Genomic DNA, 17,731 nt, shown 5'->3' on the forward strand with positions numbered 1-17,731 from the left:
CACTGAGGAAAGGGCATGAACTGTGTGGCCTCATCTCTGAATGACAGTCCTGTGTGAATACCTTGTCTCGTGTCTGTGCTGCTAGTAACGGGACTGGGGGAGGGGGGGGGGGGGATAGCACTTTATGGTGGTCATTCCGAGTTGTTCGCTCGCTAGCAGTTGTTAGCAGCCGTGCAAACGCTATGCCGCCGCCCACTGGGAGTGTATTGTAGCTTAGCAGAAGTGCGAACTAAAGGATCGCACAGCGGCGACAACGTTTTTTTGTGCAGTTATAGAGTAGCTCAAAACCTACTCAGCGCTTGCGATCACGTCAGACTGTTCAGTTTCTGTTTTGACGTCACAAACACGCCCTGCGTTCGCCCAGCCACGCCTGCGTGTTTCCTGGCACGTCTGCGGTTTTTCGAACACTCCCTGAAAACGGTCAGTTGCCATCCATAAACGGCCACTTCCTGTCAATCACTCTGCGGCCAGCAATGCTACTGAAAAACTTCGCTAGACCCTGTGTGAAACTACATCATTCGTTGTAATAGTACGTCGCGCATGCGCATTGCGCCGCATACGCATGCGCAGAAGTGCCGGTTTTTTTGCCTCATCGCTACACAGAGAATGAATGCAGCTAGCAAACAACTCGGAATGACCACCTATATCCTGTATATTGTGTCGCCTGTAACCAATCAGCACCTTGTTTGTTCGCTTTAGGTTCACCCGCTGTTAATACGTGAGAGGAGAAGTGATCCAACCAGGACCAAATTCCTGAGGCGCACGGTCAGCGTCCCCGTGGAGGGGAAGCATCCTGACGAACACGGTACTGAGGATTCTGTATTATTTATACTTCTGTTTAACATGCCAACGATGTGTGACGCTGGGGCGCAATGGCATAATGGCAAGGAAATGCAGGCTGCCATGGTGGTAGAGCGTAATAGTGATTGCATGGAATATGATCCCGAAACACAAGGTGACATGGGGACACACCGACATAATGATCCCGTAACACAAGGTGACATGGGGACACACCGACATAATGATCCCGTAACACAAGGTGACATGGGGACACACCGACATAATGATCCCGTAACACAAGGTGACATGGGGACACACCAACATAATGATCCCGTAACACAAGGTGACATGGGGACACACCTCCATAATGATCCCGTAACACAAGGTGACATGGGGACACACCGACATAATGATCCCGTAACACAAGGTGACATGGGGACACATCTCCATAATGATTCCGTAACACAAGGTGACATGGGGACACCGACATAATGATCTGGTAACACAAGGTGACATGGGGACACACCTCCATAATGATCTCGTAACACAAGGTGACATGGGGACACACCTCCATAATGATCCCGTAACACAAGGTGACATGGGGACACACCAACATAACGATCCCGTAACACAAGATGACATGGGGACACACCTACATAATGATCTCGTAACACAAGGTGACATGGGGACACACCAACATAACGATCGCGTAACACAAGGTGACATGGGGACACACCGACATAATGATCCCGTAACACAAGGTGACATGGGGACACACCGACATAATGATCCCGTAACACAAGGTGACATGGGGACACACCGACATAATGATCCCGTAACACAAGGTGACATGGGGACACACCAACATAATGATCCCGTAACACAAGGTGACATGGGGACACACCAACAAAATGATCCCGTAACACAAGGTGACATGGGGACACACCAACATAATGATTTCGTAACAGAAGGTGACATGGGGACACACCAACATAATGATCCCATAACACAAGGTGACATGGGGACACACCGACATAATGATCCCGTAACACAAGGTGACATGGGGACACACCGACATAATGATCCCGTAACACAAGGTGACATGGGGACACACCGACATAATGATCCCGTAACACAAGGTGACATGGGGACACACCAACATAATGATCCCATAACACAAGGTGACATGGGGACACACCAACATAATGATCCCGTAACACAAGGTGACATGGGGACACACCTCCATAATGATCCCGTAACACAAGATGACATGGGGTGACATGGGGACACACCTCCATAATGATCCCGTAACACAAGGTTACATGGGTACAGACCACCATAATAATCCCGTAACACAAGGTGACATGGGTACACACCTCCATAATGATCCCGTAACACAAGGTGACATGGGGACACACCAACATAATGATCCTGTAACACAAGGTGACATAAGGGCACACCAACATAATGATCTCGTAACAGAAGGTGACATGGGGACACACCAAAATAATGATCTCGGAACACAAGGTGACATGGGGACACACCTCCATAATGATCCCGTAACAGAAGGTGACATTGGGACACACCTCCATAATGATCCCGTAAAACAAAGTGACATGGGGATACACCTACATAATGATCTCGTAACACAAGGTGACATGGGGACACACCTACATAATGATCCCGTAACACAAGGTGACATGGGAACACACCAGCATAATGATCTCGTAACACAAGGTGACATGGGGACACACCTACATAATGATCCCGTAACACAAGGTGACATAGGGACACACCAACATAATGATCCCGTAACACAAGATGACATGGGGACACATCTCCATAATGATCCCGTAACACAAGGTGAAATGGGAGGACACCTACATAATGATTCCGTAACACAAGGTGGCATGGGGACACACCAACATAATGATCCCGTAACACAAGGTGACATGGGGACACACCTACATAATGATCCCGTAACACAAGGTGACATGGGGACACACCAACATAATGATACCGTAGCACAGGGTGAGATGGAGACACACCAACATAATGATCCATGAACACAAGGTGTCATGGAGACACACCAACATAATGATCCCGTAACACAAGGTGACATGGAGACACATCAACATAATGATCCTGTAACACAAGGTGACATGGGGACACACTAACATAATGATCCCATTACACAAGGTGACATGGGGACACACCAACATAATGATCCAGTAACACAAGGTGATAGGGAGACACATCAACATAATGATCCAGTAACACAAGGTGACATGGAGACACACCAACATAATGATCCCGTAACACAAGGTGACATGGGGACACACCAACATAATGATCCCGTAACACAAGATGACCTGGGGACACACCTACATAATGATCCTGTAACACAAGGTGACATGGAGACACACCAACATAACAATCCCGTAACACAAGGCGACATGGGACACACACCAACATAATGATCCTGTAACACAAGGTGACATGGGGACACACCAACATATTGATCCTGTAACACAAGGTGACATGGGGACACACCAACATAATGATCCCGTAACACAAGGTAACACACCAACATAATGATCCCGTAACACAAGGTGACATGGGGACACACCAACATAATGATCCTGTAACACAAGGTGACATGGGGACACATCTCCATAATGATCCCGTAACAAAAGGTGAAATGGGAGGACACCTACATAATGATTCCGTAACACAAGGTGACATGGGGACACACCAACATAATGATCCCGTAACACAAGGTGACACACCAACATAATGATCCCGTAACGCAAGGTGACATGGGGACACACCAACATAATGATCCAGTAACACAAGGTGATATGGGGACACACCAACATAATGATCCCGTTAAACAAGGTTACATGGGGACACACCTCCATAATGATCCCGTAGCACAAGGTGACATGGTGACACACAAATATAATGATTCCATAACAAGGTGACATGGGTACACACCTCCATAATGATCCTGTAACACAAGGTGACATGGGGACACACCAACATAATGATCCCGTAACACAAGGTGACATGGGGACACACCAACATAATGATCCAGTAACACAAGGTGACATGGGGACACACCAACATAATGATCTCGTAACAGATGGGGACACACCAACAATGATCTCGGATCACAAGGTGACATAGGGACACACCTCCATAATGATCCCGTAACAGAAGGTGACATTGGGACACACCAACATAATGATCCCGTAACACAAGGTGACATGGGGACACACCAACATAATAATCCAGTAACACAAGGTGATATGGAGACACATCAACATAATGATCCTGTAACACAAGGTGACATGGAGACACACCAACATAATGATCCCGTAACACAAGGTGACATGGGGACACACCAACATAATGATCCCGTAACACAAGATGACATGGGGACACACCTACATAATGATCCTGTAACACAAGGTGACATGGAGACACACCAACATAACAATCCCGTAAGACAAGGCGACATGGGGGACACACCAACATAATGATCCTGTAACACAAGGTGACATGGGGACACACCAACATAATGATCCTGTAACACAAGGTGACATGGGGACACACCAACATAATGATCCCGTAACGCAAGGTGACATGGGGACACACCAACATAATGATCCAGTAACACAAGGTGATATGGGGACACACCAACATAATGATCCCGTAACACAAGGTGACATGGTGACACACAAATATAATGATTCCATAACAAGGTGACATGGGTACACACCTCCATAATGATCCCGTAACACAAGGTGACATGGGGACACACCAACATAATGATCCCGTAACACAAGGTGACATGGGGACACACCAACAAAATGATCCCGTAACACAAGGTGACATGGGGACACACCAACATAATGATCTCGTAACAGAAGGTGACATGGGGACACACCAACAATGATCTCGGATCACAAGGTGACATAGGGACACACCTCCATAATGATCCCGTAACAGAAGGTGACATTGGGACACACCTCCATAATGATCCCGTAAAGCAAAGTGACATGGGAACACACCAGCATGATGATCTCGTAACACAAGGTGACATGGGGACACACCTACATAATAATCCATAACACAAGGTGACATAGGGACACACCTCCATAATGATCCCGTAACACAAGGTGACATGGGGACACATCTCCATAATGATCCCGTAACACAAGGTGAAATGGGAGGACACCAACATAATGATCCCGTAACACAAGGTGACATGGGGACACACCAACATAATGATACCGTAACACAAGGTGACATGGGGACACACCTACATAATGATCCATGAACACAAGGTGACATGGAGACACACCAACATAATGATCCAGTAACACAAGGTGACATGGGGACACACCAACATAATGATCCCGTAACACAAGGTGACATGGGGACACACCTACATAATGATCCCGTAACACAAGGTGACATGGGGACACACCAACATAATGATCCCGTAACACAAGGTGACATGGGGACACACCTACATAATGATCCCGTAACACAAGGTGACATGGGGACACACCAACATAATGATACCGTAGCACAAGGTGAGATGGAGACACACCAACATAATGATCCATGAACACAAGGTGACATGGAGACACACCAACATAATGATCCCGTAGCACAAGGTGACATGGAGACACATCAACATAATGATCCCGTAACACAAGGTGACATGGGGACACATCTCCATAATGATCCCGTAACACAAGGTGAAATGGGAGGACACCAACATAATGATCCCGTAACACAAGGTGACACACCAACATAATGATCCCGTAACACAAGGTGACATGGGGACACACCAACATAATGATACCGTAGCACAAGGTGAGATGGAGACACATCAACATAATGATCCTGTAACACAAGGTGACATGGAGACACACCAACATAATGATCCATGAACACAAGGTGACATGGAGACACACCAACATAATGATCCCGTAACACAAGGTGACATGGAGACACATTAACATAATGATCCTGTAACACAAGGTGACATGGGGACACACCAACATAATGATCCCATAACACAAGGTGACATGGGGACACACCTACATAATGATCCTGTAACACAAGGTGACATGGAGACACACCAACATAACAATCCCGTAACACAAGGCGACATGGGGGACACACCAACATAATGATCCTGTAACACAAGGTGACATGGGGACACACCAACATAATGATCTCGTAACACAAGGAGACATGGGGACACACCAACATAATGATCCCATACACAAGGTGACATGGGGACACACCAACATAATGGTCCCGTAACACAAGGTGACATGGGGACACACCGACATAATGATCCCGTAACACAAGGTGACATGGGGACACACCAACATAATGATCCCATAACACAAGGTGACATGGGGACACACCAACATAATGATCCCGTAACACAAGGTGACATGGGGACACACCTCCATAATCATCCCGTAACACAAGATGACATGGGGTGACATGGGGACACACCTCCATAATGATCCCGTAACACAAGGTTACATGGGTACAGACCACCATAATAATCCCGTAACACAAGGTGACATGGGTACACACCTCCATAATGATCCCGTAACACAAGGTGACATGGGGACACACCAACATAATGATCCTGTAACACAAGGTGACATGGGGACACACCAACATAATGATCTCGTAACAGAAGGTGACATGGGGACACACCAACATAATGATCTCGGAACACAAGGTGACATGGGGACACACCTCCATAATGATCCCGTAACAGAAGGTGACATTGGGACACACCTCCATAATGATCCCGTAAAACAAAGTGACATGGGGACACACCTACATAATGATCTCGTAACACAAGGTGACATGGGGACACACCTACATAATGATCCCGTAACACAAGGTGACATGGGAACACACCAGCATAATGATCTCGTAACACAAGGTGACATGGGGACACACCTACATAATGATCCCGTAACACAAGGTGACATAGGGACACACCAACATAATGATCCCGTAACACAAGATGACATGGGGACACATCTCCATAATGATCCCGTAACACAAGGTGAAATGGGAGGACACCTACATAATGATTCCGTAACACAAGGTGGCATGGGGACACACCAACATAATGATCCCGTAACACAAGGTGACATGGGGACACACCTACATAATGATCCCGTAACACAAGGTGACATGGGGACACACCAACATAATGATACCGTAGCACAGGGTGAGATGGAGACACACCAACATAATGATCCATGAACACAAGGTGTCATGGAGACACACCAACATAATGATCCCGTAACACAAGGTGACATGGAGACACATCAACATAATGATCCTGTAACACAAGGTGACATGGGGACACACTAACATAATGATCCCATTACACAAGGTGACATGGTGACACACCAACATAATGATCCAGTAACACAAGGTGATATGGAGACACATCAACATAATGATCCTGTAACACAAGGTGACATGGAGACACACCAACATAATGATCCCGTAACACAAGGTGACATGGGGACACACCAACATAATGATCCCGTAACACAAGATGACCTGGGGACACACCTACATAATGATCCTGTAACACAAGGTGACATGGAGACACACCAACATAACAATCCCGTAACACAAGGCGACATGGGGGACACACCAACATAATGATCCTGTAACACAAGGTGACATGGGGACACACCAACATATTGATCCTGTAACACAAGGTGACATGGGGACACACCAACATAATGATCCCGTAACACAAGGTGACACACCAACATAATGATCCCGTAACACAAGGTGACATGGGGACACACCAACATAATGATCCTGTAACACAAGGTGACATGGGGACACATCTCCATAATGATCCCGTAACAAAAGGTGAAATGGGAGGACACCTACATAATGATTCCGTAACACAAGGTGACATGGAGACACACCAACATAATGATCCCGTAACACAAGGTGACACACCAACATAATGATCCCGTAACGCAAGGTGACATGGGGACACACCAACATAATGATCCAGTAACACAAGGTGATATGGGGACACACCAACATAATGATCCCGTAACACAAGGTTACATGGGGACACACCTCCATAATGATCCCGTAGCACAAGGTGACATGGTGACACACAAATATAATGATTCCATAACAAGGTGACATGGGTACACACCTCCATAATGATCCTGTAACACAAGGTGACATGGGGACACACCAACATAATGATCCCGTAACACAAGGTGACATGGGGACACACCAACATAATGATCCAGTAACACAAGGTGACATGGGGACACACCAACATAATGATCTCGTAACAGAAGGTGACATGGGGACACACCAACAATGATCTCGGATCACAAGGTGACATAGGGACACACCTCCATAATGATCCCGTAACAGAAGGTGACATTCGGACACACCAACATAATGATCCCGTAACACAAGGTGACATGGGGACACACCAACATAATAATCCAGTAACACAAGGTGATATGGAGACACATCAACATAATGATCCTGTAACACAAGGTGACATGGAGACACACCAACATAATGATCCCGTAACACAAGGTGACATGGGGACATACCAACATAATGATCCCGTAACACAAAATGACATGGGGACACACCTACATAATGATCCTGTAACACAAGGTGACATGGAGACACACCAACATAACAATCCCGTAAGACAAGGCGACATGGGGGACACACCAACATAATGATCCTGTAACACAAGGTGACATGGGGACACACCAACATAATGATCCTGTAACACAAGGTGACATGGGGACACACCAACATAATGATCCCGTAACGCAAGGTGACATGGGGACACACCAACATAATGATCCAGTAACACAAGGTGATATGGGGACACACCAACATAATGATCCCGTAACACAAGGTGACATGGTGACACACAAATATAATGATTCCATAACAAGGTGACATGGGTACACACCTCCATAATGATCCCGTAACACAAGGTGACATGGGGACACACCAACATAATGATCCCGTAACACAAGGTGACATGGGGACACACCAACAAAATGATCCCGTAACACAAGGTGACATGGGGACACACCAACATAATGATCTCGTAACAGAAGGTGACATGGGGACACACCAACAATGATCTCGGATCACAAGGTGACATAGGGACACACCTCCATAATGATCCCGTAACAGAAGGTGACATTGGGACACACCTCCATAATGATCCCGTAAAGCTAAGTGACATGGGAACACACCAGCATGATGATCTCGTAACACAAGGTGACATGGGGACACACCTACATAATAATCCATAACACAAGGTGACATAGGGACACACCTCCATAATGATCCCGTAACACAAGGTGACATGAGGACACATCTCCATAATGATCCCGTAACACAAGGTGAAATGGGAGGACACCAACATAATGATCCCGTAACACAAGGTGACATGGGGACACACCAACATAATGATACCGTAACACAAGGTGACATGGGGACACACCTACATAATGATCCATGAACACAAGGTGACATGGAGACACACCAACATAATGATCCAGTAACACAAGGTGACATGGGGACACACCAACATAATGATCCCGTAACACAAGGTGACATGGGGACACACCTACATAATGATCCCGTAACACAAGGTGACATGGGGACACACCAACATAATGATCCCGTAACACAAGGTGACATGGGGACACACCTACATAATGATCCCGTAACACAAGGTGACATGGGGACACACCAACATAATGATACCGTAGCACAAGGTGAGATGGAGACACACCAACATAATGATCCATGAACACAAGGTGACATGGAGACACACCAACATAATGATCCCGTAGCACAAGGTGACATGGAGACACATCAACATAATGATCCCGTAACACAAGGTGACATGGGGACACATCTCCATAATGATCCCGTAACACAAGGTGACACACCAACATAATGATCCCGTAACACAAGGTGACATGGGGACACACCAACATAATGATACCGTAGCACAAGGTGAGATGGAGACACATCAACATAATGATCCTGTAACACAAGGTGACATGGAGACACACCAACATAATGATCCATGAACACAAGGTGACATGGAGACACACCAACATAATGATCCCGTAACACAAGGTGACATGGAGACACATTAACATAATGATCCTGTAACACAAGGTGACATGGGGACACACCAACATAATGATCCCATAACACAAGGTGACATGGGGACACACCTACATAATGATCCTGTAACACAAGGTGACATGGAGACACACCAACATAACAATCCCGTAACACAAGGCGACATGGGGGACACACCAACATAATGATCCTGTAACACAAGGTGACATGGGGACACACCAACATAATGATCTCGTAACACAAGGAGACATGGGGACACACCAACATAATGATCCCATACACAAGGTGACATGGGGACACACCAACATAATGATCACTTAATACAAGGTGACATGGGGACACACCAACATAATCCCGTAACACAAGGTGACATGGGGACACACCAACATAATGATCCCATAACACAAGGTGCCATGGAGACACACCAACATAATGATTCCGTAACACAAGGTGACATGGGGACACACCAACATGATGATCACTTAACACAAGGTGACATGGAGACACACCAACATAATGATCCCGTAACACAAGGTGACATGGGGACACACCAACATAATGATCACTTAACACAAGGTGACATGGGGACACACCAACATAATGATCCCGTACACAAGGTGACATGGGGACACACCAACATAATGATCACTTAACACAAGGTGACATGGGGACACACCTACATAATGATCACTTAACACAAGGTGACATGGGGACACACCAACATAATGATCACTTAACACAAGGTGACATGGGGACACACCAACATAATGATCCCGTACACAAGGTGACATGGGGACACACCAACATAATGATCACTTAACACAAGGTGACATGGGGACACACCAACTTAATGATCCCGTACACAAGGTGACATGGGGACACACCAACATAATGATCCCGTACACAAGGTGACATTGGGACACACCAACATAATGATCCCGTAACACAAGGTGACATGGGGACACACCAACATAATGATCCCGTACACAAGGTGACATTGGGACACACCAACATAATGATCCCGTACACAAGGTGACATTGGGACACACCAACATAATGATCCCGTAACACAAGGTGACATGGGGACACACCAACATAATGATCACTTAACACAAGGTGACATGGGGACACACCAACTTAATGATCCCGTAACACAAGGTGACATGGTAACACACCAACATAATGATCCCGTAACACAAGGTAACATGGGGACACACCAACATAATGATCCAGTAACACAAGGTGACATGGGGACACACCTCCATAATGATCCTGTAACACAAGGTGACATGGAGACACACCAACATAATGACCCAGTAACACAAATTGACATGGGGACACACCTCCATAATGATCCCGTAACACAAGGTGACATGGAGACACACCAACATAATGATCCCGTAACACAAGGTGCCATGGAGACACACCAACATAATGATCCCGTAACACAAGGTGACATGGAGACACACCAACATAATGATCCCGTAACACAAGGTGACATGGAGACACACCAACATAATGATCCTGCAGCACTGGTGACACGCGGATGCGCTAACGTAATGATCCAACAACATTGGTCACCAGAACGGTATCTGCCTTCCATTCATGCCATTGCTGTTGGGGTGACTTTGTTATCCTGTAACACGGTTCTCTTAGTCCATGGTGTAAATGTATCTTTTTTGCGTGTTTATGACCAGTTTTCAAAGCATCGTATTTATTAAAGCAAAACCGCCACTACATCACCGTAGTACGGCTTAAATTATACATCGCAATGCAAACCAACAGGCCAATACACTAATCTGCAATTTCACAAAGTGCCGGAAAATTCCCGGGAGAAATGATAGAAAAAAGAATTGAGTGTGATCAGTACACTAGGTAAATATGTAGGGGGTTATGGGTTGTAGAAAAAGATTGACATATAGTATGTGGGCTCAGTGATTCACTAAACTCAACAAGGCACTGTACATGAATAACATAATACAGGGGCATATAACAAACGCATTGAGTCCTGTTGAAACAAAGAGCGCTTTATAAATAAAATTATTATAACAGAGGAACATATATTCACAGTGATGAATAGCCTGATATAACAGAGGAACATAGAGACACAGTGATGAATGACCTGATATAACAGAGGAACATAGAGACACAGCGATGAATGGCCTGATATAACAGAGTAACATAGAGACACAGAGATGAATGACCTGATATAACAGAGGAACATAGAGACACAGTGATGAATGACCTGATATAACAGAGGAACATAGAGACACAGTGATGAATGACCTGATATAACAGAGGAACATAGAGACACAGTGATGAATTACCTGATATAACAGAGGAACATAGAGACACAGCGATTAATGACATGATATAACAGAGTAACATAGAGACACAGCGATGATTGACATGATATAACAGAGGAACATAGAGACACAGTGATGAAAGCCCTGATATAACAGAGTAACATAGAGACACAGTGATGAAAGCCCTGATATAACAGAGGAACATAGAGACACAGTGATGAATTACCTGATATAACAGAGGAACATAGAGACACAGCGATTAATGACATGATATAACAGAGTAACATAGAGACACAGCGATGAATGACATGACATAACAGAGGAACATAGAGACACAGCGATGAAAGCCCTGATATAACAGAGTAACATAGAGACACAGCGATGAAAGCCCTGATATAACAGAGGAACATAGAGACACAGTGATGAATGACATGATATAACAGAGGAACATAGAGACACAGTGATGAATGCCCTGACATAACAGAGGAACATAGAGACACAGCGATGAAAGCCCTGATATAACAGAGTAACATAGAGACACAGTGATGAATGGCCTGATATAACAGGAACATAGAGACACAGTGATGAATGGCCTGATATAACAGAGGAACATAGAGACACAGCGATGAGTGGCCTGATATAACAGAGGACCATATTGACACAGTGATGAATGGCCTGATATAACAGAGGAACATAGAGACACAGTGATGAATGGCCTGATATAACAGAGGAACATAGAGACACAGTGATGAATGGCCTGATATAACAGAGGAACATAGAGACACAGCGATGAATGGCTTGATATAACAGAGGAACATAGAAACATAGTGATGAATGGCCTGATATAACAGGGGAACATAGAGACACAGTGGTCAATGGCCTGATATAACATAGGGACATAGAGACACAGTGATTAATGGCCTGATATAACAGAGGAACATAGAGATACATTGATGAATAATATGATATAACAGAGGAACATAGAGATACAGCGATGAATGGCCTGATATAACAGAGGAAGATAGAAACATAGTGATGAATGGCCTGATATAACAGAGGAACATAGAGACACAGGGGCAGATTTATTAAGCTCGGTGAAGTGATAAAGTGGAATGTCATAAAGCACCAGCCAGTCAGCTCCTAACTGTCATTTTTCAAACCCAGCCTGTGACATGGAAGTTAGGAGCTGATTGGCTGGTACTTTATCACCGTGCATTTTATCACTTCACCAGGCTTAATAAATCTGCCCAACAGTGATGAATGGCCTGATATAACAGAGGAACATAGAGACACAGTGATGAATGGCCTGATATAACAGAGGAACATAGAGACATAGTGATGAGTGGCCTGATATAACAGAGGAACATAGAGACACAGTGATGAATGGCCTGATATAACAGAAGAACATAGAGACACAGTGATGAATGGTCTGATATAACAGAGGAACATAGAGACACAGCGATGAATGGCCTGATATAACATGGGGACATAGAGACACAGCGATGAATGGCCTGATATAACAGAGGAACATGGAGACACAGTGATGAATGGCCTGATATAACATGGGGACATAGAGACACAGCGATGAATGGCCTGATATAACAGAGGAACATAGAGACACAGTGATCAATGGCCTGATATAACATGGGGACATAGAGACACAGCGATGAATGGCCTGATATAACAGAGGAACATAGAAAAACAGTGATGAATTGCCTGATATAACAGAGGAACATAGAGACATAGTGATGAATTACCTGATATAACAGAGGAACATAGAGACACAGTGATGAATGACATGATATAGCAGAGGAACATAGAGACATAGTGATGGAACATAGAGACACAGTGATGAATGGCCTGATATAACATGGGGACATAGAGACACAGTGATGAATGGCCTGATATAACAGAGGAACATAGAGACACAGTGATGAATGGCCTGATATAACAGAGGAACATAGAGACACAGTGATGAAAGCCCTGATATAACAGAGGAACATAGAGACACAGCGATGAATGGCTTGATATAACAGAGGAACATAGAAACATAGTGATGAATGGCCTGATATAACAGGGGAACATAGACACACAACGATGAATGGCTTGATATAACAGGAACATAGAGACACAGTGATGAATGGCCTGATATAACAGAGGAACATAGAGACACAGTGATGAATGGCCTGATATAACAGAGGAACATAGAGACACAGTGATGAATGGCCTGATATAACAGAGGAACATAGAGACACAGTGATGAATGGCCTGATATAACAGAGGAACATAGAGACACAGTGATGAATGGCCTGATATAACAGAGGAACATAGAGACACAGTGATGAATAATATGATATAACAGAGGAACATAGAGATACAGCGATGAATGGCCTGATATAACAGAGGAAGATAGAAACATAGTGATGAATGGCCTGATATAACGGGAACATATAGACACAGCGATGAACGACCTGATATAACAGAGGAACATAGAGACACAGTGATGAATGGCCTGATATAACAGAGGAACATAGAGACACAGTGATTAATGGACTGATATAACAGAGGAACATAGAGACACAGTGATGTATGGCCTTTTATAACAGAGGAACATAGAGACACAGTGATGAGTGACATGATATAACAGAGGAACATAGAGATACAGCGATGAATGGCCTGATATAACAGAGGAACATAGAGACACAGAGATAAATGGTCTGCTGTAATAGAGGAACATAGAGACACAGTGATGAATGGCCTTTTATAACAGAGGAACATAGAGACACAGTGATGAATGGCCTGATATAACAGAGGAACATAGAGATACAGCGATGAATGGCATGATATAACAGAGGAACATAGAGATACAGCGAAGAATGACCTAATATAACAGAGGAACATAGAGACACAGAGATGAATGGCCTGATATAACAGAGGAACATAGAGACACAGTGATGAATGGCCTGATATAACAGAGGAACATAGAGACACAGTGATGAATGACCTGATATAACAGAGGAACATAGAGACACAGTGATGAATGGCCTTTTATAACAGAGGAACATAGAGACATAATGATGAATGGCGTGATATAACTGAGGAACATAGAGACACAGTGATGAAAGCCCTGATATAACAGAGCAACATAGAGACACAGTAATGAATGGCCTTTTATAACAGAGGAACATAGAGACATAATGATGAATGGCCTGATATAACAGAGGAACATAGAGACACAGTGATGAAAGCCCTGATATAACAGAGGAACATAGAGACACAGTGATGAATGGCCTGATATAACAGAGGAACATAGAGACACAGCGATGAATGGCCTGATATAACAGAGTAACATAGAGACACAGAGATGAATGACCTGATATAACAGAGGAACATAGAGACACAGTGATGAATGACCTGATATAACAGAGGAACATAGAGACACAGTGATGAATGACCTGATATAACAGAGGAACATAGAGACACAGAGATGAATGGCCTGCTGTAATAGAGGAACATAGAGACACAGTAATGAATGGCCTTTTATAACAGAGGAACATAGAGACATAATGATGAATGGCGTGATATAACAGAGGAACATAGAGACACAGCGATGAAAGCCCTGATATAACAGAGGAACATAGAGACACAGTGATGAATTGCCTGATATAACAGAGGAACATAGAGACACAGTGATGAATTGCCTGATATAACAGAGGAACATAGAGACACAGTGATGAATGGCCTGATATAACAGATGAACATAGAGACACAGTGATGAATTGCCTGATATAACAGAGGAACATAGAGACACAGTGATGAATGGCCTGATATAACAGATGAACATAGAGACACAGTAATGAGTGACATGATATAACAGAGGAACATAGAGACACAGTGATGAATGGCCTGATATAACAGATGAACATAGAGACACAGTGATGAATGGCCTGATATAACAGAGGAACATAGAGACGCAGTGATGAATGGCCTGATATAACAGAGGAACATAGAGACACAGTGATGAGTGGCCTGATATAACAGAGGAACATAGAGACACAGTGATGAATGGCCTGATATAACAGAGGAACATAGAGACACAGTGATGAGTGGCCTGATATAACAGAGGAACATAGAGACACAGTGATGAATGGCCTGATATAACAGAGGAACATAGAGACACAGCGATGAATGGCCTGATATAACAGAGGAACATAGAGACACAGTGATGAATTGCCTGATATAACAGAGGAACATAGAGACACAGTGATGAATTACCTGATATAACAGAGGAACATAGAGACACAGTGATGAGTGGCCTGATATAACAGAGGAACATAGAGACACAGTGATGAATGGCCTGTTATATTCAGATCATTTCACCATTATATGTTGCTTTGTGAGACCATTTCAGTCACGGTCATGAATTATCCATGGACAATACACAGACACAGGGGAATGTTTGGGAAACAAAATCACCACTTACTGTGTAGCCTGCTGCATTGACATCACACAACATAGCATCATAGACAAAAGGATCGGGGGACCTTGTGGAACAGTGATACATGTAGGAATAGAGATGACACATAGGGGCGACACATGCAGACACTCGGACTACATTTGATAATCCCAGGCAACAGGGTGACACAATGATAGTGTGTAGATTGTATGGACATAACAATAAAATGACTTCACACTAATGAGTAACACGATAACACACAGGCAGAGTCACCGCAGCGAACAGTGTGTCCTGGTGACAATGTAAAATAATAATACAACTCCATGTAGCTTTGTTGCTTGTTAACGTGACAACACTGTTGGTGGCACTTCAGTCTATTGTGGTGAAAAGATCGTACAAATACGGCAAAGCTCCACGCCAGACGTAGCCGGAGAAGGCTGCGGAGCTCAGTGAGATTTACAGGTGTACTGCTGGCTGCGAACAGCAAGACTTGAAAGATAAACTTGGAAATTTCCATTACAAATAAGTCGTTTTAGAACTGCTGATACTTGTAGTTCTCAAAAAGTTGTTGAGTGACAGATTGTCTACCTCTGTCATATTAAGCTGGAGGTTTAGTGCCTGGTCGCAGGTTTGAAGGTCATAATAAGTTACTTGTTTTACATGACTCAAAGACATCACACTGGTGGTCATTCCGAGTTGTTCGCTCGTTGCCGATTTTCGCTATATTGCGATTAGTCGCTTACTGCGCATGCGCTTAGTTATTTTACACAAAAGTTAGGTATTTTACTCACGGCATAACGAGGCTTTTTCATCGTTCTGGTGATCATACTGTGATTGACAGGAAGTGGGTGTTTCTGGGCGGAAACTGGACGTTTTCTGGGCGTGTGCGAAAAAACGCTGGCGTTTCTGGGAAAAACGCGGGAGTGTCTGGGCGAACGCTGGG

General features: G+C 44.3%; 1 protein-coding gene across 8 annotated transcripts in view; it reads left to right on the forward strand.

Moving 5' to 3' along the window:
* SYNGAP1 (synaptic Ras GTPase activating protein 1) overlaps positions 1-17,731 on the forward strand; it is a 496,744-nt gene that overhangs the window by 174,472 nt on the left and 304,541 nt on the right. For all 8 annotated transcript variants that reach the window (XM_063938281.1, XM_063938276.1, XM_063938275.1 and 5 more), the window contains exon 3: positions 700-805. In XM_063938281.1, coding sequence (XP_063794351.1) covers positions 700-805 — 106 coding nt within the window. The remainder of the gene's footprint in view (positions 1-699; positions 806-17,731) is intronic.

This window comes from Pseudophryne corroboree, chromosome 8 (assembly GCF_028390025.1).
Source record: "Pseudophryne corroboree isolate aPseCor3 chromosome 8, aPseCor3.hap2, whole genome shotgun sequence".
NCBI lineage: Eukaryota > Metazoa > Chordata > Amphibia > Anura > Myobatrachidae > Pseudophryne > Pseudophryne corroboree.